Source organism: Thamnophis sirtalis, unplaced genomic scaffold (genome assembly GCF_051295495.1).
Source record: "Thamnophis sirtalis isolate CommonGarterSnake01/CBP01778 unplaced genomic scaffold, rThaSir2_p1.2 scaffold_3, whole genome shotgun sequence".
Taxonomy (NCBI): Eukaryota; Metazoa; Chordata; class Lepidosauria; order Squamata; family Natricidae; genus Thamnophis; species Thamnophis sirtalis.
Window position 1 is genome coordinate 80,983,327 of NW_028261383.1, and position 27,460 is coordinate 81,010,786.

Genomic DNA, 27,460 nt, shown 5'->3' on the forward strand with positions numbered 1-27,460 from the left:
TATTTTTAAAAAATCTTTAAATAATTACAGATTTGTGTATTTTATTGTTGCATTCTCTGGCCCATAGGCCATAATAAAAGTTTTGACAGAATCCGGATTCTAGATGGTATGTAGGATAATGATAACGTCAGTTGACTGGGACTTGGGCTACCTCCCTTGATGGTAGGCCTTCCATATGCGTGCTGTGCCATCCAGTGAAACTGACACGTACTACAGAAAATCAAAGAAGAAAGTAAGTTAGGAGTTGCAGCGGCAACACTACACAAGGTTCCAAGAACATGGATAAAACATACTGATTGCCCACCGTCCTTGTCTCATGAGTTTTCCAACCCTATTGTTCTCCCATCCAATAGTAGGCCAAAGACTGGCTCCAGCCTAAATTCCGATTGGCCGTACCTCAAGGACGTGGCTCTCCTACCTGCTTCATTTCTGGGACATGGATGAGACCCTTGATAGAATCTTGATGTCCTGTGTAACTTTGCACCAGTGCTCCAGAATTGGGGTCATAAATCCTGCAAATAGAAAAAGGCAGAGTTGCAAACCCATTCAAAGATAAGCTATCCTTTTTTTTTTGTTTCCGCTTCCCTTATTACCAAGTGCCTTACCCTGTGGCTACCTGATAGTATCGTGGTCTCCTGCCATAATACATCCATTGATCTGGTCAATGCAAATACAAGTGATTCCTCTGAGGGCTTTTATGTTCCGAACGCAACATCCACCATCTTTACTCTAGGTGAACCAGACAAAAACAAATTCCATCAACAAGGAAGATACTTATTCCCCAGCTTCAGCGATATACCTCACTATACAAATACAAGTTTTGAAATTCTATTGTGACCTTTGCTTCTCTAATAATCGTCAGTATTTGCATTTAGTCAGAAAATCATTATAGGGTCTGTAAGGGCTAATCTATTTTTCTACTGTCTACCTATCACTACGTGAAATAGGGGAGGAAGTTACTGACCCAGAGTTGAATGGTGCCATCTTCAGCACCAGTGACCCATTTGTTTTGTTGTGGGTGCCATGCCAGGGCTAGGACGGTGATTTTGTGCCCAGAGAGTTCAGCCATTAGCTCCAGATCAGCACAATGAAAGTTGAAAGCGCAGATGAAAACTCCAGTGCTGGTAGAAAAGGCAAATTCCCTCCTTTCAGGAGCACAGGGGTGTAGACTGTGAATAGCAAGGATAACAGAACATTTGGCAAACTCAGATTATTATTTATTATTTATTTATTTATTAATTATCAAAATTTATATGCCGCCCAATCCCGAAGGACTCCGGGCGGCTTACAAAAAAGAAGAAAAAAAAAGAAAAAAAAAGAAAAAAGGGCAGTTTAAAATCACAAAACCACATGCATTCATTCTAATCGGGGCTGGACCTCAACAACGAGGTCAACAGCCCCAGACCTGCCGGAACAGCCAGGTTTTTACAGCTTTCCTGAAGGCCATGAGAGTGGGTATGGTTCGGATTTCTGGGGGTAGCTGATTCCAAAGAGTCGGAGCAGCCACAGAGAAGACTCTCCTCCGGGGGCCCGCCAGCCGACACTGGCTGACGGCATCCGAAGGAGGCCCAATCTGTGGGATCTTACTGGCCGCTGGGAGGTATGTGGCAGTAGGCGGTCTCGAAGGTATGCTGGCCCTAAGCCATGTAGGGCTTTAAAGGTAATAACCAACACCTTGAATTGCGTTCGGAGACCAATTGGTAGCCAGTGCAGCTCGCGGAGGACAGGTGTAACGTGTCGCTCGCGCGGCCGCATTCTGGACTAGCTGCAGTGCAGTCTCTGAACGCTTTTCAAGGGTAGCCCCATGTAGAGCACGTTGCAATAATCCAGCCTTGAGGTGACAAGGGCGTGAGTAACCGTTTGAAGTGCCTCCCGATCCAAATAGGGCTGCAATTGGTGCACCAGGCGAACCTGGGCAAAGCCCCCCCCCTGGTCACAGCCGACAGATGATATTCCAGTGTCAGCTGCGAATCCAGGAGGACCCCCAAATTGCGGGCCCTCTCTGAGGGGTGTAAATTTTCACCCCCCAGGGTTGACTGTCTAGGCTGTCCTTTGGGGGCAGCATCCAAAGCCACTCAGTCTTATCGGGATTAGTGATACAGTCTCTCTGACACGTGGGCAACTATAGCAGCTTTATGACCTATGGACTTCAACTCCCAGAATTCCTGAGCCAGCCATGCAGGGACTTGTACTTCTTATGCGTGCTACTGTCCGTGGAAGATGCTTTTTAATCCTCCACTCCTGCATCCAATTTAAACTTTCAGAAGAAGAATTTCTTCTCTGTGTAGAAAGTCAGCACCCACCCACCCTCTTAGAGAATGAAATATTTTGGGGAATATTAAAAAGGCAGGATAGAACATTTCTCCTGAAGGAGAAATGGGGGAAGATCTTAAGGGGGGCAGAAACCAGCCCCAGTCTCCCTGTCCCAAGCATAAACTGAGAAGGCCAGCTTTTAGAAATGCAGATTTGGTAATCCATTCAGAAAGACTAGGTCAGCCGGAAACTCCAGATAAACAACACAATTAGGCAAGCCAAAAGTTGACAAGATTAGCTCAGACAAACACACAGGATTTGCATTTCCCCTTTTTGCCTTTAGAGCAGAGGTGTCAAACTCGCGGGCCATGGACCAGATGTGTTGAGCGCCAGCTACACCCATCCTGGTTTAGCGAAGGGGGAAAAAGTCACGATGCGTCACATGATGACATGACAACGCGAGTTTGATCCCTGTGCTATAGGGCCAGCCATTACCCCACATGACCCCATAGGAATCAAGAAGGTATAAAAACCCCACCCACTTTCAACTGCTTTGTGTCAGCAGTCCCAGAACTGCATGCTGTGATTCTGCTCTGCAATAAACTTTCTTTCCAATCAGCCTCCATGTTATTTCCAGCTTCTTTCTCCCAGCTTGGAACTGAACCTCCCAACATCTGAGAGCACATGGAAGCTGTTTTGTTTATCAAATCAATGCAGGAAGGGTTTACCCACCTATTCTGGGAACAGGCCACATCCAGGATAGGCCCGTTATCCCCAGGCAGATTGGAGAAGGCGTTTTGAAAGCAGCGCTTTTGAAGATCCCAGAGGCACAGCCTTCCATCCCATCCCCCACTGAGCTGCAATGAAAGGTGGCCAGGTGAGAACCTGCTTCTCGGGGCTCTGCCCCCTTTGATCCTCTCTCCCTCCCTCCTCTTTCATACCTTCATTCCTTGAAGGCTGCCTCTGCTCCCACTCTCTCCCTCCTCACCAGTAGTGGGATTCAAATAATTTAACAACCGGTTCTCTGCCCTAATGACCAGCTGGGTAGGCGTGGACCAGTGGTCATGTGACCGTGTGGGCGTAGCCAACTCAAAGTCACTCACGTCAATGGGCGCTTTGCTTTAGCTGTTACAATGTAACAAGGGTGAACCAAAGAGGCAGTTTCTGTAAGCAGGGCAATAAAGATTAGGCTAGAAACAACACCAGAATGTTTCCTTCCTGCCTTCCTTACAGGATTAGCCCTGTGAAGTGGGAAAAAACCAAAAGGAGATTTCTTCAAGCAACCGGTTCTGCGAACTGCTTAGAAAATTAACAACCGGTTCTCCCAAATAGGTGTGAACTGGCTGAATCCCACCACTGCTCCTCACCAAATAAAGAGATTGCTGGAAAGAGCCTTAGAGGGTTATGGGTCCCACTTTACAGAGTACATAATGCTTGCTTTGTGGGTATCCTTTATGGAAAGGATCGTGCTGAGTTAGTCCGCCACCCTGAGGTGCACTTCTGGATAGCGCTCAAGCGTGAACCGAACGGATCAGCAGCCTTAGGCAGCCAAACAACTACAGGTAAGTCCTTGACTTACAACAGTTCATTTACTGACTGTTCAAAGTTACAGCAATGCTGAAAAAAGTGACTTGTGACCGCTTTTCACACTTATGACTGTTGCAGCATCCCCATGGTCCCATGATGAAAATTCAGATGCCTGGCAACTGGCTTATATTTATGATGGCTGCAATGTTCTGGGGTCAGGTGATCTGCTTTTGCGACCTTCCGACAAGCAAAGTTAATGGGGAAGCCAGATTCACTTAACAACTGTGGTACTAACTTAACAACTGCACTGGTTCACTTAACAACTTTGGCAGGAAAGGTCGTAAAACGGGGCAAAACTCACTTAGCCAAAGTTTCATTTAGCAACATAAATTTTGGGCTCAATTGTGGTCGTAACTTGAGGACTACTTGTATTCTGTATTAACACTGTAGTCTCCTGGCTAATGTCATACACTAAGTAAATAATTAAAAGGCATCTAGTCCAAAGCCATTTTAAAGGCTCTTCAAGTGGGAGACCAGCAGGAACATTTACAGTTAACACTTGTATATCAGATAGTCACAGTTTTTCTGATATAGCGCACTTAACTGATACAGAGTATTGATTCATTTACTGTGCAAATTGTATATAAATGGATATAATCTTATTCTCTTTTTGTGGTTCATATATCAGCATCTACCCTACATAATCTTTCTCCAGTCTTTCACTTACCAGATAAGGAGCGTGAATACCATTCTCATTTGTTACCAATGCAAGTGCTGTAATCATGTTGGTGTGTCCACACAATACTATTCTGCATATGAGATCTATTTAAAGTAACGATATGGGGAAACAGCGATTGGACGGAAAAGAGAAAAGAGAGATCACTCCACCATGATGAAACTGAACTGACACTACTATTATAACAAATATCAATTTGTCTTACGGTATATTCTATTTTTCCACCCATAGGCCCTTTTAAAATATAGAAACATTAGCCTGGCAGTAACAACCTGCAAAAATCATTTGCTAAGATAAACAGAAGGTAAACGCCAATGAAGAAGAACAGAATAACAGCATAAAGAGTTGGAAGGGACCTTGGAGGTCTTCTAGTCCAACTCCCTGCTCAAGCAGGAGACCCTGTATCACTTCAGACAAATGACTGTCCAGTTTCTTCTTAAAAACCTCCAGTGATGGAGCATCCACAACTTCTGAAGGAAAGCCATTCCACTGCTTAATTGAGCAGGGAAGAATTCTCAAAGTCACATATAAAAGAAAACTATAGCGCCATACATTTGTATGGCATATACAACATATCCATTTGTATATGTTGTAGTTCTTACGTCTCATCAAGCCTGCAGTCATCTAATTTAGTCACAAGATCTGTTTGATCATTCTAACAACAACAACAACAACTCAATAAGTTTTAGAGGCGCTGATTTCTTGGTTTTCTTTGTTCAAATCTCCTGGTTTATTTGTCATCCTGTTTCATTCAAAATAGCTCAGACAATTGATAACAGCCCACATTTACAGTGCCTCAGTTTCTTTCACTTTAAAAAAAATGCCTTTGGACAGCAATAGATCATTCAATGCTTCTTTTGGGAAGTCTCTGAAATTTCTACCCCATCCTGAATTATTTTTACCTGAGATACAGCTGTTTGAAGGGTCACAGACCATCTCACCATGGGCACAATCTTTTCCTAGTGTTTGGGAGTCTTGATCCAATGCAGACATATTTTGCTGTAATACAAAGGAAAATGTCAAATAGTTCCTGAATCCTTTTTTTAAGGCAATAAATCTTCCACCTGGATATTGCTATTATGCACCCAAGAGTTTATTGCAGCCTTGACCAATATAGCAATAGCAGTAGACTTATATACCGCTTCATAGGGCTTTCAGCCCTCTCTAAGCGGTTTACAGAGAGTCAGCATATTGCCCCCAACAATCTGGGTCCTCATTTTACCCACCTCGGAAGGATGGAAGGCTGAGTCAACCCTGAGCCGGTGAGATTTGAACCGCTGAACTGCTGATCTAGCAGTAGCCTGCAGTGCTGCATTTAACCACTGCGCCACCTTGGCTCTTATGACCAACCTTATGATTACTAGATTTGTTGAACTTAAAAGTCCTACAGTTTCTAGTTACTATGGCAGCATTTCTATAATAACTAGGAAGTATAGGAATTGAAAAGGAATCCAAATATGGAGATTATTAAGTTTATAAAGTTAGGGAGCACTGGTCAGTTCCACAGATGTTAAAGTAAAGAGTTTGTGGTCCTTGGGAGAGAATCCAAGTTCTGAGTTAGGCCACATATTCCTCTGATCACTATCTGATCAGAATCAACTATTTTTCCCCTATAGCTATATGTCTGTCTATTTGATGTAGCTTTCCTATATAGGAAGATAAAGGTCATTACTCTTTGAAGATGACTGACAAAGATGTGATTTTGACTGCCTTCCGTCCAATCACAGGAAAAAGACTTTGCTCTTACCTGGACAATGGCCTCAGCACCTGGGGTGAAGGTCTCAAATTCCCAGAGATAAATATTCCCATTGGTTGCTGACATCACTAGAATATCCAGCTGTTCAACAAAGATGACCCTGCCAAGGACCAGGGTTTGGTTATCAAAGCTGCCCTAAATCAGCATTCAAGGTTTGATTTGAAAACTCAAACCCAACTTTCTCCTCCTTTTTCTTACACATACTCCCCCCCCTCCGCCAGCAGCTAAGAAGGTGTGGATCAGGGTTCCACCACAAATCCGCGGTAGACTAAAGCGCGCTCGACGAAAGGGCGTACGTGACGTCATCACAGCGCGACGAAAACGGCACGCTGTGAGCGGTAAATTTAAAATTAACGCGAAAACCTTACCCTAACCCCCCCAAACCTAACCCTAAGCCTAACCCTTAACCTAACCCTAAACCTAACCCTTAACCTAACGCTAAACCTAACGCTAAACCTAACGCTAACCCTTAACCTAACCCTAACGCTTAACGTAACCCTAACCCTAACCCTTAACCTAACCCTAACCCTAAACCTAACCCTTACCTTTATGTGAATCGGCTTGCTTTAATTTTATTTTAATTTTAATTTTATTTATTTTTAATTTTATTTGTCGCGCTGCTGATGACGTCACGTACACGCTTTGATCGGGCGTGCTTTAGTGGACCGCGGTTTTGACGGGTCACGGTGGATCAGTGATGGGTTCCGGATCCTGTTGCAACCAGTACAGTGCAACAGGGCCCAGCGTTTCCCACATGCATCTCCATGACGCCCCCATGAAGCTCCAGCTGCTTGGTGGAGCGTTGTGCAGGCGCCGTGCGTGGAAGCGCCGAAGAGCTCAAATACAGGTAAGGAGCTCGGGCGTGCCGGTGGGCCATCTGGAGCACTACTGGAACGGTACCCGGTGCCCCCGGCAAGCACCGGTACGCCCCTACCGGGGTGTACCCCCTGCAACCCAACACTGGTGTGGATTATTTTTAAAGAATTGCTTGGCAGTTATAACCAGGCAACTTTTAAGTAGCAAGCTTTGATCCCAGACTGTACATATAGCCTTGTATATGTCCATGTGATGTAGTTACTATCTCTTTGAAGACCCTATCTGGCATAGCAAAGAGGAAAAAGGCTTTCATTAGCACTAATCTATGAAACAAATGGAGAAAGGACTATCTCATCTCTAGGGGAAAAGGCAGAAATAACTCAATCTAATGTTCTTTGTTCGCCTATAGTAGCCTGTATCCAAAGATACCAGATCCTGATAGATACCTAGTGAACTCTATTTTTTCTTTTTCTGTGCCTTTGGCTGTGGTCTTGGAGCTGCTGTAACAACTTCGGAGCCTACTGCAAGTCCTCAATTTTTGTGCAGATTCTGGACAAGGTTCCGATTCTTTCTGATGGCCTTTCTCTCTCTGATCAGCCAAAGGTCCTCGTCGCTCCAAGTGGACTTCGTCTAGATGGAAGGATTCCCTGCTAAATGTAACCGATGCACAATCTGTGTTTGCACAATGCACTTAATCAGATTCTTAAAAAATAACTCGCAGATACATTTGTGCAACCCGCTAAATTTGATGAGCATTAATGGTAGTTGGATTTTTAATAGCTTAGCACGACATGTGAGCCCAACTATTCAGTTAGTTTATATGCATATTTTGCAAACCCACAAAGCAAATTAATTCAGTAAACGAGTTATTGTGTGAGCACAGCCACAAGAGGAGAAAGACGAGTGACACTGCTGTGCAGCTGGGTGATGGGGTTGAAGCTGAGTTGCTGTATGACTAGAGCAGGTTAGAACCACGAATAGAGGAGGCAGGAAAGAGGACACATAAGACAAGCAGAACTAGCTTGTCTATGAACACACACTTTTTATACAGTACAATGAAAGAGGCAAACTCATCTAAGTGAGATTCTTTGCAGATAGTATCACACTGCAGCCTTTTATCTCTTTCGTGGATAATTAAACTACTCTATTTTTGCAGTATAAGATGCACCAAGGTTTTGAAGAGGTAAATTAAAAAAGTAAGTTTTGGCACTCTGCAGGCCTCCCAAACCCTCTGCACGCCTCGTTTTTGTGAAAAATGGGGCATGCAGAGCAGTGACGTGCGGTGAGGTTTACAGTTGGTGAGGCAAGAGCGTGGCGGTGGCGAGAAGCAGCGTCCCTGCAGCTGTCCCTGACAGAGGTGTCTCACATTTATGTCCGCCATAGACGCGAGATGCCTCTGTTGGACACAGCGGCGGGGACAGAGGAGGTGGGGGTGAGGCGGTGGAGCGCGGTGGTGGCGAGAAGCAGCATCTCCGCAGCTGTCCCCGACAGAGGCATCTCGTGTTTATGTCCGCCATAGACGCGAGACGCCTCTGTTGGACACAGTGGTGGGGACGGAGGAGGCAGGGGGCGACGCGGCAGCTGGCGAAGAAAGGGGAGAGGAGGAGGAGGAAAGGGAAAGGGGAGCAGGATGGGGCTCCCGGTGGGGGGGAGAGGAGAAAGGGAAGTGGGGCACAGCAGGCAAAAGAAAGAAAGTGCCAGCCTGCCAGCAGAGACGGGTAAAAGACCCGCCTCTGCTGGCGGGCTGCCCCTCTCTTCTCAAACAAGGCTGCCCTCCCTGCCTCTCCCCCTTCCCTCTCTTCTCAAACTCTCTCTCAAATTGAGAGAGTGTTTGCTTGAGTGAAGTGAAGAAACAAATATGCACGCACGCACGCACACAAAAATTACTCACAATAAAAAATTACTTACAAATTACAATAATTTTGAATTCCTCCCCCCGTCCGACCCACATACCTTTTCCAGCTGTGTCACAGAGGATTTCAACTCTCCTCTTGTCTGCCACGATGAAAATGTAAAAAGAAAAAGGCAAGAGCTGCTCTAGCCAGGCTGGGATAGTTGCTGCTAGAGTCACCATGTGGATGACTCTGCTTAACTGTTTTTAAAAAGCCTCTAAAAAAAGTGCTCTCTGCTGGAGGAGGTGGGAGAACTACGTGCCTCCTTTGCATAAGGAATTTTTCGCCTTTTAACCCTTGCTTAACTCTGCTCAAGTGATCATAAAGATAGACTAAAGGAGGTACGTCATTCTCTTGCCTCCCCCTGCAGTTAAGCACTAACCAGAGTCATCCATTGTGAATCTGGCAGCAACTACCTCCGCCTTTTTCCTTTTAAATTTTTTTTTCTTTTCAGGATGACAGTGGTGAGGCTCTGCCTCGGCACGTCCCTGATGCAGAGAGTTTGAGAGGCCTGCAAAGTGCTCCTGGGGGCTGGAGAGGGCAAAAATGAGCAATAAACCACCAGGTTTTTTTTACAAAAACAGGCCCTTTTTTTGCCAAAAACATGGCATGCATAGGCTTTGGGAGGCTTGTAGAGTGTCCCTGAGAGCTTGGGGGCAAAAATGAGCAAAAAATGGCCTGTTTTTTGCTCATTTTTGCCCTCCCCAACCGCCAGGAGCACTTTGCCTCCCAAACCCTCTGCACATCCATTTTTGTGAAGGGGTGGGGTTTTGGGAGGCCAAAAGTGCTGTATTCAGTGTATAAGATGCACCCAGATTTTCACCCTCTTTTTTTGGGGGGGAAAGGTGAGTCTTATACTCCAAAAATATGATACATAAATCTGGAAATTAGCAAAACTCCAGCATTAATATGCTAAGCATCTTATCAGCAAGGATTGTGTTTCCTCTTTTCATCAGCACCACCTTGCAGTTCTCAGCATATAACTAGTTGCATCACTAGTAATCCATTTCTGGGCAATAGAAATCTCTGAACAAATTCTATCAGTGCCTGGAGGCATTTCCTGGATGTAGTGATAAACCTTTACCTGTAAATGAAGGGAGATCTGTAGCTTCTTTCCCATTTTTGCAACGTTCCGTTGCTGTCCCCACCGAAGAGCAAAATGGGCTCCTTTTTGGCTAATAAAGAGAACAACGAGAAGGTGAACCAAAAGTAACTTGGACCTTGTAAACCAGACAAAGAGTTTACTGCTGAAGAGGTGATATAAAGTTCAGCCCAAATACTAACTAGCTGACTTGACTCATTGGAAAGGTTACTTTGGCTACGAGTTGTTGCATCTGATAAAACATACAGTCCCTGATCCAGTGCATGTTGAGGCTGGGCAGATGGAGAGTCAGGATCATGCGTGACTACTTACCGTAAGCAAGGCATTCCACGGAGTGATTGCAAGGCAGCAGCGTTAGACATCCCAACTCACTGTAGCGCCAGATCACCACTTGCTGTGGTTTTGCTATGCCTCAAAAGAGAAGGGAACAACATTTAATGTGTTTTATTACCTAAAATAATATTTTTGGGATTGCTTAAAGTTACTTGGATTACCCTAATCTAAAAGGTTTTACCAGCCACCAGATTATATAATACCTTGAGAAAGAAAAGGCTATGGCTGGAAATTTTCTACTTAAAAAAATGGTTCAATTTATATTCATGCAGAACAAAAACTTATTGAAAAAATATATTGAAAATGGGATTTGCTGATGTGCCAAATTGAACATACGAGACTCTCCTCAATCTTATACCCTCCACTTTTATTGGGACTACAATTCCTAGAATTAGCAGCAGAAGTCCCAGTCAGCTGAAGTGGGTTCATAGGGTGGTCAGTGGACCAAGGTTCCCACTCCTGTTTATCCTCCTAGCCGTCTTTTATCCCTGCAAAGCAAGTGAATGGAGAGATATTCATTCAGCTGGAGCAGGGAAATTAGCCTGGAATTGCACTGCCAATATCATTCCTACATTGAGACTCAGTTTTCGACTCATGGTTCAATTCAGTCCCCTCAGCTTTTGGGAAAATTCTATCTTCTCCAAGTTAATTTCTGCTAAATTGGTGTGACTTTATATTCTGCTTGCCTTCCCTCCATTACAAATATCTCAGTGGTGGGATTCAAATAATTTAACAACCTGTTCTCTGTCCTAATGACTTCTTCCAATAACCAGTTCACCAAATTGCTCAGAAAGTTAACAACCAGTTCTCCTGGAGTGCTGCGAATGGGCTGAATCCCACCACTGAAATATCTCCTTCATACTATCCTCACGTTAATCCTATAAAATAACTATAGAGACTATTAGGCTGAGAAATAGGGACAGACTCAAGATTATCAAACACCATTGCTGAATGGCTTGAACTAGATCTCCAGGAGTTTTCATACAATACTCTGACCTAACTTTCTGTAACTTGATGCATTCTAGATCTGATGAGGTTGTGAATCCCAGAATACTCAGCCAATTTGACTATGTTAATGAGGAATAGCAATAGCACTTAGATTTATATACGGCTTCATAGTGCTTTACAGCCCTTTCTAAGCGGTTTACAGTGTCAGCAAATTAGCCTCCACAACCTGGGTCCTCATTTTACCCACCTCAAAAGGATGACGGCTGAGTCAACCTTGAGCCATTCAGAATTGAACTTCTAGAGCCATGATGGTGAACCTAGAGCTTTCTCTGTGGGCACATGTGCCATTGCTAGCTGCTGTTCGCGTCTGCTGGAGTACCAGAAAAACCAAAGACCAGTTGGCTGGCCAATGTATGCACATACCGGAAACCCGAAGACCAGCTGGCTGGTGCACGTATGGGCATGGCCAGCCAGTCTTTGGGTTTATGGAGCTCTGGTGCATGTATACACGGGCATGCATGTTCTGGTTTGGGCACTCGGTGCCGAAAAGGTCCACCATCACTCTTCTAGAGTGACCAATGAAATAGCCTGCAGTACTGCATTCTAACCACTGCCACCACCCTGCCTCAAATAGAGGGAGGTGCATTTCTAGCACCTGTGGAATGTATCAGATTGAGGTGAACTGGTTTACTCATTGCATCAAGTCTTTTCCTTAACTCTTTTACAAATGTAATTTTATGCTAAGAAAGTGAAAGGATTGGTTTATAGCAGGAGTCTCCAAACGTGTAAGACTTGTATACTTCAACTCCCAGAACTCCCCATAGCCAGTTTGGCTGACTGAGGAATTCTGGGAGTTGAAGTCTTAAGTCTTAAAGTTTGGAGCTCCCTGATTTATAGGATAATGAAGACAGAATCCATGGTGTAAGAGGTTTCGAAGGCCAGATGAGATTTTGACTTGCAAATCTGAGGGAAGAGGTACCAGTGCTTTCCTGGGGTACTCACCAATCACATGCCTTGAGTCTGGCAGACTGAGGAGCTGCTGGAGAACCAGCTCATCCTTCTGATTGTCCTGGAAGGTGGATATGAACTGTGAAACCTGAAAGAGAGATGGCTATTTAACAAGGTTTTATTCTTTATGTGTAGCCAAAACCTTTTTATCTGTGAGGAAATGAAAAAGATAAATTTGTGGCAGTGCTCTGAAAAGCTCTTGTCAAATGAAGCCACATAGCTACAGAAGAGAACCCCAGAAAGATAAGCAATATTCTTGAATGGTAACTTTTTATTTTAATAATGTGAGCTTTCAACATGTCTTGGAGCAATTTACCCCCTCACAGAAAAATCTTTCCTGCTGAACAATTACTAAGAAAAGAAGAAGCTACTTTAGAAGTCAAGATTCAGACAGATAAATCCAGTGCCCTAATGACTGGCTGGGTGGGCGTGGCCAACTTGATGTCGCTTACATTGAAGGGTGCTTCGCCTTGCCCACCCTCTCATGACTGAGGGGGTGCTGCAACAGTCGTATGTGTGAAAAATGGTCATAAGTCACTTTTTTCAGTGCCATTGTAACTTTGGTCACTACATGAACTGTTGTAAGTCAAGGATTACCTGTACAAAAATACAAAAAAGCTTCTTTGCTTGCAAAATGCTTTCCTAAATACCAGTCATTAGATTAGAAATGGGGGAATACACACTGAAGATCAATGAGTCACAGGCATCATGGAAACCTAGAGCATTCTGTCTGAATACTTTCCTTTTCCTCAGCAATATCTGCAACTTGGAGTTACAAACCAGGCAGGTTGCCAGAGCACATTGAGGAATTAAAATAGTTAAAATATAAGGGTAACTATCAGCAGCCAAGTTAATCTTGCTCATAAAGTGAAACCCTTCAGCAGAGAAGTCATTTGTGGGTGGGCATATTTAGGCAACAAAATGCCGAGCTAAAGATAAATTAACAAATTAACACCTTGAGTGAGGCCTAATGCCTTTGTTCAGACCTTGCTGCAGGAAATTTTTGCCTATGAATATAGCCAACTTTTGTGGCCCTGCAGGAGCCGTTGGAGCTGCCACCAGACTCCGACAGCGAAGGGCCCTATGAGTCGGCTCTGGAGGATGTGGAGGACCCTGGACAGGGTTCCCACTCCGAGCAGGGCGCAGAGCGGCTGGTTGGCCACCAGGAGGTGCCTGAGCCATGGACCAGTAGGAGGAGACAAGGGAGTGTGATCCGGACATCAGCAGTGAGTTGTTCCTGGATGCCCGGCACCGAAGAGCTGATAGGCATAAGGAACAGTTACGCAGTTACAGGAGGTAATTGCACTCAGCTGCTGGTAATTAGGCTCCTCTCCAGACTATAAAAGGAATGCTTGTGCACTTGCCCCTTTTGCAGAAGTCAACGCATGAACTAATGTGGGAGAACAGTATTGTGAGCTTGGCAGGATGGATTGCTGCCAAGGCTTATCTGTGCCGGTTTGCTGCCAAGGACCTTTCTATATGTTAATAAATTCCGTAAAGTATCTTTGGCTCGGACGACTTCCTGGGAGGAGCCTACTGGTGAAGGCAGCAAAAAATCAGCTGCCTCCGAATTCCTGGCTACGTACCTGTTTAGAGGATCTTCCATCTGACGTCTTATCAGGTTTTCTTATCCTTCAGGCAAGAGGGAAAGAAGAAACTGTTTTGCTGGCAAATGCTCTTCGATTTTTGCAGCTTTTGTGCTTGCAAGGAAAGGGGGGCGAGCCCAAGGCAGAACGGCTGTCCGTGCTGGGAACTTCAAACTGCCTTGTGCAGGACAAAGTAGGTCTCTCCCACTCTGCTCTAAGTTTTGTTTGATTTAATCTTATCACGAGCTGAATCCGTTTACTGCGAGGACAATAATTGCTTATCAACATTTTAGTTTCTTCTCTTTTTCTCCTCCGAAAAATTATTTACTCAGAGGCTTTTAAAATGGCGCCGAGCAGGCTGGTTTCTCCGGTAATAACGAACACTTTTTGCTAATCCTCACAAGACTTCAAAAGAATTCAAAACAAAAGAGATAGCTTATCAAATGTTTTGGTTTCACAATAGAAGAATTTTACTCCTTCATTAACTTTGTTATTTGGAAGTTAAATGGTGATGAATCTGTTGAACGGTCTTGTTACAATGTTTACTCACTGAAAGTTTTGCCAAGCCTTAAACTTCAAAATAAAAGCCTCTTTACTTAAAGCTGCATATTTAGGCGATAGAGTTTTATTAACTGCAGGCAGACAAATTTTGAAATGGCCTCAAAACCAAATATTAACTTGAAGTCTTCACCCTCTACTTCCAGGGGTACACCCTCAGTGCCTGGCACAAAGCTGCAGCCTCCGCTTCCTACGCCCCCTGCTGGGGATGTATTAACGAAAGAATTTTTTCTGAGTAATCTAAGCGAGGCTCTTAATGCACAGACAATTAAAATGGAAGATAAATTTAGAGATAATAGAGAGGAGAGAAAAGAGGAAATAAAAGAAATGAAAGAAGAAATTAAAAGTGAAATTAAAAGTGAAATAAAAGGACTTAAACAGGAGTTGTATGAGAAATTTGAGGCTAAGGTTGATAAAATTAGAGACGACATGCTGAGTCTTGTAACTGTATTAACAGAACATATTTCTGGAGTGGAAGATACTCTAGAGGTTCTTAATGATGCCAATGCTAACTTGACATTGAAAACAGAGGTGGTGGAACAAAAAGTGGAAAATGCTGAAAAAGAAATTATTATGATACAGTACCGACAAATGGAGCTTGCATTAAGAGTAAGGGGGCTGCGTGAGGAGAAACAGGAGAACCTGAAACAGATCCTATCGGAAGCTTTTGACCGCCTGATGGGAAGACCAGGGACCAACCAAGGCTGGCAAATTGACAAAGCTTACCGCGTTAACTCCTGGCTGGCAAAGCAGAAGCAGCTTCCTCGAGACATCGTTATATATTTTACTACAAGAGAGCTCAGAAATATGGTACTGCAAGCGTCTTATAACACTAAGCTTCAAATTGGCGGTCAAGACCTGGCTGTTTTGAAAGAGATACCACCTCAAATGTTAAGAGCCAGAAGAGACTACGCTTTTTTGGTCGAAGAACTCAGAAACCGTCAGATACAGTATAGATGGGATGCACCATTCGGCATCATATTTACATTTGATAAGCAAAGGTACCGCCTCAACTCTGTATGGAAAGCCCGAGATTTTTATTATAATATATTGAAGGCTGGACACCCTGCACCATCTGGACCTAGAGAAGGACCACAAGAAGGACAGGATAGACAGCAAACTACACAACCACCAGACAAGATGGAGCATCTCTCTTCTCTAGAAGTGCAAGGTGCTATGGAACCAAGACCTAGCCGCATGACTACTAGACGTATGGAGAAACAAGCTAAGAAGCAACAGTATCAACAATTATCGGCCATCGATCAAGGAACTACAACAACAAATCTGGAAGCAGTGGGAGGAGCTAAACCTAAGGTTAAACAGGCCGTGCAGGAAGCTCTAAAAATGCTTCAACCAACCAAAGATGACAACTAAGATTTTAACATGGAATGTCAACGGACTGAACTCTCCACAGAAGAGGAAGAAAATATTTCATTATCTTAAACAGTTTAAGAACGATGTAATTTGTTTGCAAGAAACTCATATCAAGTCAACTGATCAAAAATATCTGATCAACTCAAAACTTGGTCAACATTTTGCAGCTTCTGCTATGGAAAAGAAGAATGGTATAGTTGTATACTTAAGAAAAGATATGAAAGCTGAATTAATAGAAGCAGATCCCTTCGGAAGATATATTGCTTTAGACCTGATCTTAGAAGGGAAAAAGACATTACTTTTGGGAATTTATGCACCCAATCAACAGCAAGATAGATTCTATAGAAATCTTCATGCTAAATTAGTACAGTGGGACTATAGTTCCTGTATACTATTGGGTGACTGGAATGGAGTGATAGACACTAAGAGAGATAAGAAGATTTCCCGCCTAAATACCAAGATGCGAGCAAAGTTACCCAAATCCTTCTTTGACATTATGGATGATTTTGAATTGAGAGATATCTGGCGAGAAAGAAATGCAGAGGAATATGACTTCACTTTCTTCTTGGACAGGCATCAATCCCTTTCAAGGATTGATTTTATTCTAACTACTAATGATTTGCTTTCTAGGGTCAAGAAAACAAAGATTGCAGCTAGAGTCCTTTCGGACCATAACCCAGTTTGGATGGAGTTGGGAAGGGTAGTGCAGGCAAGAAGGTTTTGGAGACTGAATGAAAATTTATTTAGATATGAAAACTATATTAATGATTGTAAAAAATTACTATCTGAATATTTTGTTTTGAATATGAATAAGGGTACATCTATGGAATTTGTATGGGATGCAAGCAAAGCGTATATGAGAGGAGTTTTGATGAATATAAATAAAACACATAGAAATAAGCAAGGGTTAAAACGAACAGAACTGGAAGAGGAAATTAAGAGAAAAGAGCTGGAGTTAACAAGGAAACCAGACGATACAAAGGCTAAGGAAACTATTAACATATTAAAATCTCAATTTGACATGTTGATCTCTGACCAGGTAGCTACTAATTTATTATATGCAAAACACAATACTTTTTGTAATGCAAACAAACCTGGCAGATGGTTAGCTTATCAGATTAGGAAAAAAAGGAAAACTCGAAATATATCTAAAATGATTTACAGAGGGAAGGAGGTGTTCCAACAGGAAGAGATTCAAAAGGCTTTCTGGGAATTTTTTACAGAACTGTATAAAGGGGATAAAATTAATGGTTTAGACATAGACAAATATTTAGACAAGGAGAAAATACCTTCAGTTAGAGAAGAACACAGGCAAAAATTGAATCAACCAATAACCTCGGGGGAAATCCTGCAGGTAATTAAGCAATTAAAGCCAGGGAAAGCACCAGGTACAGATGGCTTGACAGCGGTTTACTATAAAAACTTACAGTTAGAAATGGTAGAACCTCTTAGAGAATTATTTAATATGATTCAAACGGAAGGTAAAGTCCCTCCATCTTGGAAGACAGCGTTTATATCTTTGATACCCAAAGAAGATCAAGATACTACTCAACCCAAAAATTATAGACCCATTTCATTACTGAATGTAGATTATAAAATTTTTACTAAAATATTAGCAAATAGGTTAATGTTGGTCATTCAACAATTGATACATACGGACCAAACAGGTTTTATACAAGGGAGACAGATGAAAAGTAATGTCAGATTAATTATTAATGCATTAGAATATTTGGGAAAGAACAACCAGATCCCTGCTGCGTTTATATTTTTGGATGCTGAGAAGGCCTTTGATCGAGTTAACTGGCAATTTCTGTTGAAGATATTGCAAAAAATGCAGATAGGAGATAATTTTTTACAGTCAATTAAAGCAATATACCAACAGCAAACAGCACAAATCATAGTCAATGGAAGTTTAACAGACTCTATTCAAATTGGAAAAGGTACAAGACAGGGTTGTCCTTTGTCCCCATTATTGTTTATTATAACTTTGGAAGTATTGTTGAATAAAATACGGGGCTTGGATGGTTTAAAAGGGATCAAGATTAGGCAGCAAGAATATAGAGTCCGCGCTTTTGCGGATGATTTGGTCATAATATTGGAACAACCGCAGGAATCCAGTATGGTTTTAATGAATACGATTAATCAATATGGTCAAGTGTCTGGCTTTAAAATAAACTTAGGAAAAACCAAAACATTAGCTATAAATATGAATATTAAACAAAAGGAAGAATTAGGAGTGATGCTAGGATGTGAGGTAGTTAAAAAAGTCAAATATCTTGGAGTTAACATTTTAACTTCAAATGGGAAGTTATATAAGCATAATTATGAACCACTTTGGCATAGCATACAGACAGAGATGAAAAAATGGGAGAAATTGCACTTATCTTTGCTGGGCAGGATAGCGGCAGTGAAAATGAACATTTTACCAAAATTTTTATTTCTTTTCCAAATGTTACCTATACTTAAAAAAGATGCGAACCTTTTAGAATGGCAGAAGGGTATCAACAAATTTGTGTGGGCAGGAAAGAAGCCGAGGGTAAAGATGAAAATAATGCAAGATGTACGTGAGAGAGGAGGACTGAAACTACCTAATTTAAAACTATATTATGATGCAGTGGTATTATCTGTAATTAGTGATTGGATTCATTTAACCAATGATAGAATATTGAACATTGAGGGACACGATCTGGTATTTGGTTGGCACGCTTACCTGTTATTCAACAAAAAATTGGATAAGAACTTTAAAAGTCATATTTTAAGAAATGCTTTATTGCGGGTTTGGAAGAAATACCAATATAAATTAAATGACAAGATACCCATGTGGGCAATTCCTAGACATGCAATTGAAAATATGAATACAGCACAAAAACAGGACAGATTTACCTACAGACAGCTTCTTACCTCGGAAAGGGGGGTATTACAATTAAAATCTTTAGAGGTATTAAAAGAGGAGAAGGTAATTCAAACATGGTTCCAGTATGGGCAATTACAGGCTAGGTGGAAAATAGATCAAAAAATTGGTTTTATTCAAGTTGAGGATAATCTGTTTAAACAAATAAGAGATCAAAGCTTAATGCATATAAAGAGGATATATAATGTATTAATACAGATGGATTCGGAAACAGAATTAGTTAAAGATTGTATGATAAAATGGGCTCAAAATATTGAGGAACCAATAATGTTGGATACATGGGAAAGAATCTGGGTAAGAAATGTGAAATTTACACAAGCTCAAAATCTGAGAGAAAATTTTTACAAGATGTTCTATAGATGGCATTTAGATCCTAAAAAGTTGGCTTCTATGTATCCGAATGTACAGCCTAAATGTTGGAGATGTGGTTCTCTCGATGCTACATATTATCATATATGGTGGACCTGCCAAAAGGTTAAAGCATTTTGGATAAAAATATGGTGGGTCATGCAAAATGTTTTTAAAAGAAGGATAAAGTTTAGTCCTCAGTTATTTTTACTAGGTATATGTACTGACTTTACAGTGGTAGAGACCAATTTGACTCTGCACCTGATAACTGCAGCAAGACTGTTGGTGGCGCAATATTGGAAGAAGGAAGACTTGCCTACAATTCAAGAATGGACATTGAAAGTAACAAACTTAGCTGAAATGGCTAAAATATCGGCATATCTCAAAGATCATTCAAATGAGAGATATAAACGAGACTGGAAAAAATGGATTGACTATATACAAAATAAATACGGGACTAAGAAATTCCAGTTAGCCTATGCTTAAGATCAGAAATGATTTAAATTGTTTAAAGTTAGTTCAGTAAGAAGAAGCTAAGGTCAATCTAGAATGTTATTAATTTCTTTATTTCTTTTTTCTCAATAGATTTTAGACTGTGTTAGTTAAAATTCTATACCGTGTACGGGTTCTGGGAAGTCGGGGGGGGGGAAGGAGGAGGGGGGGTGGGGGGGTGGAGGGAGGGAGGGGTATACACACAAAAAAAATTGTACTTCAATGTTTTAATGATTGACAAATGATGACATATTTGTGTTTTTTTTTAAAGAAAAATAAAAAAAAAAAAAAGATAAAAAAAAAAAAAAAAAAAAAGTATCTTTGGCTCGGAGTATGTTGGTGTGGGAGATGAAGGGGGTTAGAACAGCTAACTATCTCTTTATCTCTTAAATGCTGATATCTTCTGTGGGCTATTAAGGAAGGTGGAAGCTGCTTTCTCCCTCTAAGAAAACATGTTTATCCATTTCTCATTCAGGGAAATATATTCTTCCTTTTTAATATTTCTCAAAGTATTTCATTCTTCTTTCATTCCAACAAATTGGAAGTAGGATCCAGTTATTATCAATGAGCAATCATGTAGCTTGGCCACACTGAAGCAATGCAAGAGACTCCTGTCCCAAAGATGCTTTTTCAAGAGGCAACTGAACTTTCTGCATCCTGCCTCTCAGCCATTTCTTCTATGGCTATGCCAACCCTTCTGTAAATAGCTGTTCAAGCCCCAGGAATAAAAGTACCACACACACAAATTCAGGGGGGACAGGGACTCTGGAGAAGCTCAACTACAGACAGAAAGTCTGGGCTACTACCAAGAACCATTAAGGCTGTTAGAAGCAGTTTCTGAAAACACTTAAAGCAGCAGGGGCAGCAATTAAGATAAGGATTAGGCTAGAAATACAGACACACTAGAATCTTTCCTTCCTGTGTTCCTTGCAGGATTAGCCCTGTAAATTGGGAAGGAACTGCTCAGAAAATTAACATATGGTGTGAACCGACAGGAGCCCACCACTGGATAAATCTTTGAAATATCCAATACTCAGCTAATATTTTGGTATGACCAGAAGTTATACTGTGAGTCTTCTGCATGCAATGTTTCATTCAGCAATGGTCTCTGCCTTCAGGAGATCCCTTATAGTACTGACTAGTGAGTTTAAGAAGGATCTGTATTTGTATTTGTATTTGTTTATTATTTATAGGCCACCCTTTTCCCTGAGGGGACTCAGGGCGGCTTACAATTTGTGGGGAGAGGAATACAAGACAAGACATGAGACAATACATAAGTAAAAATAGAACACAACATTCATTCATCATTCGGGTGGGGACGGATTAGAATCTTTATCCCCAGGCCTGACGGGATAGCCAGGTCTTGAGGGCTGTGCGGAAGGTCTGGAGGGTGGTGAGGGTACGAATCTCCACGGGGAGATCGTTCCAAAGGGTCGGAGCTACTACTGAAAAGGCTCTCCTCCGCATAGTTGCCAGTCGACACTGACTGGCGGATGGAACTCGGAGGAGGCCTAATCTGTGTGATCTAATAGGTCGTAGGGAGGTAATTGGCAGGAGGCGGTCTCTCAAGTACTCAGATCCACTACCATGGAGGGCTTTATGGGTGGTAAGTAGCACCTTGAAGCGCACCCGGAGATCAACAGGTAGCCAGCGCAGCTCGCGGAGGATAGGTGTTATGTGGGCGAACCGCGGTTATGTGCGCCCACAATCACTCGCGCGGCCGCATTCTGGACTACCTGAAGTCGCCGGATGCTCTTCAAGGGCAGCCCCATGTAGAGCACGTTGCAGTATTCCAGCCTAGAGATCACAAGGGCCCGAGTGACCGTTGTGAGAGCCTCCGGTTCAGGTAGGGTCGCAACTGGCGCACCAGGCGAACCTGGGCAAATGCCCCCCTGGTCACAGCCGAAAGGTGGTGGTCAAAGGTCAGCTGTGGGTCCAGGAGGACTCCCAAGTTGCGAACCCTGTCTGAGGGGTATAAAATTTGGCCCCCCAGCCTGAGTGATGGAACACTAGCCAAATTATTGGGAGGGAAACACAACAGCCACTCGGTCTTGTCCGGGTTGAGTACCAGTTTGTTAGCTCTCATCCAGTCCCTAACGGCTTCGAGACCCCGGTTCATCACGTCCACCGCTTCATTGAGTTGGCATGGGGCGGACAGATACAGCTGAGTATCGTCCGCGTATTGGTGGTATCTTATCCCGTGCCTCCGAATGATCTCGCCCAGAGGTTTCATGTAGATGTTAAATAGTAGGGGGGATAAGACTGAACCCTGCAGCACCCCATATGTTAGGGGCCTAGGGGTCGATCTCTGCCCCACAACCAACATCGACTGCGACCTGTCCGAGAGGTAGGAGGAGAACCACTGCAAAACAGTGCCTCCCACCCCCACCTCCCGCAGTCATCGCAGAAGGATACCATGGTCGATGGTATCGAAAGCCGCCGAGAGGTCAAGGAGAACCAGGATGGATGCATGGCCTCCATCCCTGGCTCTCCAGAGATCATCGGTCAATGCGACCAAAGCGGTTTCTGTGCTGTAACCAGGTCTGAAGCCGGACTGGAAGGGGTCAAGGTAACTAGCTTCCTCCAAGGACCGTTGAAGCTGGAAGGCCACCACCTTCTCAACAACCTTCCCAACAAAGGAGAGGTTGGAGACTGGACGGTAATTGTTGAGAACGGCTGGATCCAAAGATGGTTTCTTCAGGAGGGGTCTCACCACCGCCGCTTTAAGTGCAGCGGGGAAGTGCCCCTCCCGAAGGGAGGCGGTAACGACCGCCTGGATCCAGCCTCGTGTCACCTCACTGCTGTTGGCAACCAGCCAGGAGGGACACGGGTCCAGTACACAAGTGGAGGCACTCACAGCTCTTATGGCCTTATCCACATCCCCAGGGGCAACATCCTGAAACTCAACCCAGAGATGGTCTGCCAATTTATCCCCTTGTGCCTCGGCTGGATCTGCAAAGGTGGAGTCCAAATCCGACCGAAACCGAGCAACTTTGTCCGCTAAGAACTGGACATAATCCTCAGCCCTACCCTGCAAGGGGTCCCCCGTATCCCTCCTATGTAGTATTACCCAGCTCAGATTACTGTAGCCTGACAAGGCCGAAGTATTTCTAAATGGGTTCCTGATTGGCAGATTTTTTTTTTTGCCTAATAGATATTTAACTATAGCTCATTCACTTTCACCCCATGAATTTAACAAAACATTTGGAAAGTATCAGTGCATCCCCCAGATTTGGGTGACTATTGTTTTATGTTACAAACATGAGTCCTGAAAGCAAACTGGGCCAAGTTTAGTCTACAAAAATCTTTCTGCGTGGGAAGATGCTGTGGCTGGCCACTCCAACACACAAGTTCTGAACTGATTGGAAAGCAACTCCAGAGTGGTGTGGGTGAGCACCGCTAAGTTCATTTCCTGTTTGGTTGCAGTGCAGCTAGAATGACCATTTTCTACATGGGAGAGGAATCTTGCCTCACCCACTCTACAGATTCAAGTTCTCTAACCCTAACCAAGTGTGGCTTTTAAAAAAAAACTGAACAGGGCTGGGCTTGTTTTAAAGTTTGGATAAATAATCTGAAGGACTGAGGGTCCTTGGGGTGGGGTGGGGTGGGTCAGGGTCTGCCTAGTAAGTAAAGGGGGGAACCATCCTGTGGACGACAATGACAAGGATGCAAGCTCAACTCAAGGCAAATTTGCCTGTTCATCCCACCTTTCACAGTGACAGGAGTAAAGGCAATCATGGATTGCCCTGACTGTTTTTGAGGCTTTAGGATGTGAAAGGATGTGATAAGTGGCCATAGTTATCTTTATTCTTTTTTCTATCAACTGTAATATCGAGCATTGCCAGTAGAGGGCTCCTTATAATCACAAATCCATTGAACCAGAGTCTTGAGTTACTGCTGATTGGCAGAATTGCATCAAATACTCTTGTGTCACTCACTATTTCTCCAGACTGCGGCTCGTAAAGGGTGGGCTGGGAAGTGCCACTAGTAATCCAAATGACGCCAGTGGGTGCTACGTAGCACAGTCCAGTTATATTACTGATGAAGGGGCCGAGGCGCTGGATCAACTTGCCGTCCTGGGACCAGATGCCAACAGTCTGGTCAAAGGAGCCCGAAAGCACCCTGCAAATGAATTCAACCGGTCAGTGCTTCAAGGAAACAGGAAATCACAGTGAATGGAAGGCTGGTGGACTTTTCAAGCAGCTGGTTAATATCCCACATTTAACAAATGCTGTATTTCTAATATGTTGGAGCCAGGGGAGAATCTTTTTCCATCAACAGTTCTCACTTTATATAATTCTGTTGTTTTTCTCTCTGCCAGCAGTTCTATTTAAACCTTGAATTGTCCAGTTCCTCTTTGTGGTAAACACCTTCCTTCCCCAAACCTCTACCTCTTTCCTTTTTATAGTCCAACCATTATGACAACACAATTCAGAGGAAAAGGCACTTCTCTCGGCCTGTACCAGAGGTGGGTTCCTACCAGTTCGCACCTATTCAGTAGAACCGGTTCGTCAAATCTACCGAGGTTTCGGTAGAGGTTCCACCAGTGGACCCGGAAAGCAGGCCACACTTACAGAAGAGGTTCCAAAAATTTTTGAAACCCACCACTGGTCCTTGGATATGATTATTCTACACTATCATGCTCATATTTATAAAACTCAGTGCCTCTGTGAAAGGTAAGGATAACTACTGCGTTTGTGGTGCAATTAGAACATTGCGTGTGTTGAAGTTGTTTTAACGCAAACCAAAGATGCCTTTTAAAAACAAGTTTACATCATATTCTTATGCATGCCAGTGCTGTGTGTGAGGTAATTTAAGGTGGTTTTGATAAGTGTCGTTGGCATCTTCATATCCGGTCACATGGGTGGCAAGCCACTCCCGTCCAGTCACATGGGCGGCAAGCCACTCCCACAAAGGAGGTCACACCCACAGAGTAGGTTCGAACAATTTTTGAAACCCACCACTGGCCTGTACCTTCCCAACAACAGGGGCAAAGTTCCCACTAAATCATGTGCACATGTAGAAGGATTTGGGGGTGGTGGTGGAGGCCATATGCCAAAAACCAACTCCTTCATCTTGCTTGTACCTTGTAGTTTCTTGATGGCGCGCCAGAATCAAATGGGTGATGGCTGCATTGTGGGCACGTGAGATGCACTGCTTCTTTGTCAGGCCTTTTCTGCCTGCAGTCTGGTAAGTGTCAAAGATCAGCAGTTTTTTGTCATACCTGGAATTGGGGAGGAGGAATGATCAACCAAAAGATGAACTTGGATTCAGTAGGCTTTGTTTAAACCTTTCAGCAGCCATCTCAAAGCATACTACAGAACCTTATCAATACAGGCAAAATGTGGCTTCTATTTTCAAAAACAAAATTGCTGTAATTCACATAATTGTCCTTCAGAGCAATCCAGTACCCACAAGACTTTTTTTTTTGATGAGCTGTTCTGTGGTCCTTTTGATAAGCCTCTTCTTAGCAATAGCAATAGCAGTTAGACTTATATACCACTTCATAGGGCTTTCAGCCCTCTCTAAGTGGTTTACAGAGTCAGCATATTGCCCCCAACAACAATCCGGGTCCTCATTTTACCCACCTCGGAAGGATGGAAGGCTGAGTCAACCCTGAGCCGGTGAGATTTGAACAGCCGAATTGCAGTCAGCTGAAGTAGCCTGCAGTGCTGCATTTAACCACTGCGCCACCTCGTCAACAATGGACACAGGATTTCAAATTACAAAGCAGCTATTTGACCTTCTCCAACATACTGTATGTTGGTCCTATGACTCCCATGACTTCCAGCCAATATGATTGTTGAAATGGTCACAGGAATTTTTTTTTTTGGGGGGGGGGGGAAATCCTATCTTACAAATCTGGAGATTACCAAATTGTCAAAAACAGGTGTACCAATGGCAGTAATGTATTATTGGCATCCAAAATATTTAGATTCTGAACCTGCCTGCAGGGGGAAGACTATCTCCACTTCCAAACTCACCCAGCAGTATAAATGTGATTGTCAAAGCAGATGATGCAGGACACAATGTCTTTGTGAGTCCATTCAGAAAAGCTTTGGCTAATGTTGACTATGTGCCCAGATTCTCTTTTTTCATCCAAGGGGAAAACTGTCAGGCGTCCTTTGCTGCCACAAAGAAGGAGACACCGAGCCAGGCTGATCGCCAAGGTGAAGATGGGGTAGCCCAGCTGTAGCGAAAAAAAAGGGGGGGTAGGTCTACCTAAAGGACATAGAGACTGAGAAAGGCATCACTGGCCATGGTACAATCTAAACACAATTGGTCTCAGTGGAAGGATTTGAGTCCTACAGGCAGCCAATCCACTCTTGTTAGAGGAAAAACTCAGAGATTTTTAAAAAAATGTTCTTACAATGCTAAATGGCTTCTAAAAGCTTCCAAGGCAGATTTCCAAGATAATTTTAGTGCCCCCAGAATCCCCATGGAATCAATATCAGGCAGGGGTGGGTTTCAGACGGTTCGCGGCAGTCCCTGCGAACCGGTTGGTCGGCGAACCCGGAAGTAAGTAACTTCCGGAAACGCCGAAGGATCTACCCGCCCGCCCGTGTTTCTTACCCGGTTTTGACGAGTTCTGTGCTTCCACGCATGCGCAGGACGCATACAGCGCCTGCGCGATCCTCCAGGAGCAGCTGGAGCATCGCACAGACGCTAGTACGCATGCGTGCACTGCGCGCGTGCACGAGGACGCCGCCGGCCCCATTCCAACCAAACCGGTTGGAACAGGGCAAGAAACCCACCCCTGATGTCAGGGCTGAGATACCCTTGAATGGCAAGCGTCCGACACAATCATTCTATAACCTGATGACACCATGTTTGCCAAGAGCTGGGGATTAGTGGAGTTGCAGTGCATGGTGAATACAAGGTCATTGGTGAGGATGAGGTTGGGGAAAACCCTTGAATTCCTACAATCAACTCTCTACAATAGCTTGTGATTTCAGAAAACGTATTACTGATCTTATTGTGATTGGATTCCTAGTCCTAGGGTGTCATGGACTCTTACCAGAATACGGTCAAGCACTGTGCCTCCTGGAGCCCAAACCAGCACAGAGCTGTCATTGGAGGCAGAGAAGAGGAGCCGTGCCTGTATCCAGGAAAGGAAGTGGGTGACCCAGCCAGCATGTTCTTTGGTGCACAAGGTCATGTGCCCACTTTCAATGTCCCACCATTTGATCACTCCATCTATCAGAGTAACAAAGGTGACATGCCACTTATGTGGACAGGAGTTCACTTCAGGAAGAAACCTGGAATTTTTATTGCTATACACATATAAATATAGATTCCATCTATATGCATAGATGGAGCAGAAAACCAGCCTCTTGGTACATACAGAAGGTTAAATGTTGTTCTCCTCTTTTAACAGAAATTACACCTGTTATACTGATGTTAATTATCTGCCATTCAGACCCAATTGGCCATAGCATGACAGATGCAGGAAGCTGGCCCTGGAGTGGAGTTAGGTGCAAATAATTAAAGTTAGAACCCCAGAAAAATGTTCCTTCCCAGCATGGACTCACCTTCAAACCCAGTGAGACATTCTCGTCGAGCTGAATGGTAGCCGAGAGCTGTTATTGAACAGCGGTGACGTTCCTTTATTCGCAGGTGCTCTTGCATAGCCATTGTCTATAGGTGGGATGAAGAACAGTATGAAGGACAGGCATTAGAATGTGGTCACACACGGACATTCGCCCTGGGATATTGTTGAATGTTTCAGACTCATGTTTTTGAAATCAGCAACCATGCTGCTTCCAAAGGCAGAGCTGAGTTTAACATAGGTAGAATGAGGGGTGGAAGAGGAATTTATT

General features: G+C 43.5%; 1 protein-coding gene across 2 annotated transcripts; it reads right to left on the reverse strand.

Annotated features, from left to right (window-relative positions):
• Positions 1–54: 54 nt before the first annotated feature.
• Positions 55–27,460, reverse strand: LOC106556608 (uncharacterized). Of its 2 annotated transcripts, none has more exons than XM_087709326.1 (17): positions 27,173–27,460; positions 26,659–26,837; positions 25,625–25,830; positions 24,727–24,864; positions 23,579–23,762; positions 12,366–12,459; positions 10,395–10,493; positions 10,065–10,155; positions 7,535–7,738; positions 6,264–6,372; positions 5,419–5,515; positions 4,508–4,602; positions 2,986–3,110; positions 965–1,169; positions 617–729; positions 419–512; positions 55–210 (listed from the first exon to the last, which is right to left on the reverse strand). In XM_087709326.1, the coding sequence occupies exons 1-17, from the start codon at positions 27,273–27,275 to the stop codon at positions 148–150; spliced, it is 2,199 nt and encodes a 732-aa protein (XP_087565452.1). In that variant the 5' UTR covers positions 27,276–27,460; the 3' UTR covers positions 55–147. The 2 variants fall into 2 exon arrangements, 1 of the variants encoding a protein (XP_087565452.1); XR_015695931.1 differs by having other exon boundaries at positions 176–210; positions 606–729.

Bases quoted from the DNA above. Each gene is read 5' to 3' on its own strand.
- LOC106556608 (XM_087709326.1), bottom strand. From the start codon at position 27,275: ATGGCTATGCAAGAGCACCTGCGAATAAAGGAACGTCACCGCTGTTCA. The intron at 23,763-24,726 runs GTACAAGCAAGA...ATTCATTTGCAG, and splicing joins CGCCATCAAGAAACTACAAG to GGTGCTTTCGGGCTCCTTTG. The intron at 10,156-10,394 runs GTAAGTAGTCAC...TCTCTTTATTAG, and splicing joins CGTGGAATGCCTTGCTTACG to CCAAAAAGGAGCCCATTTTG.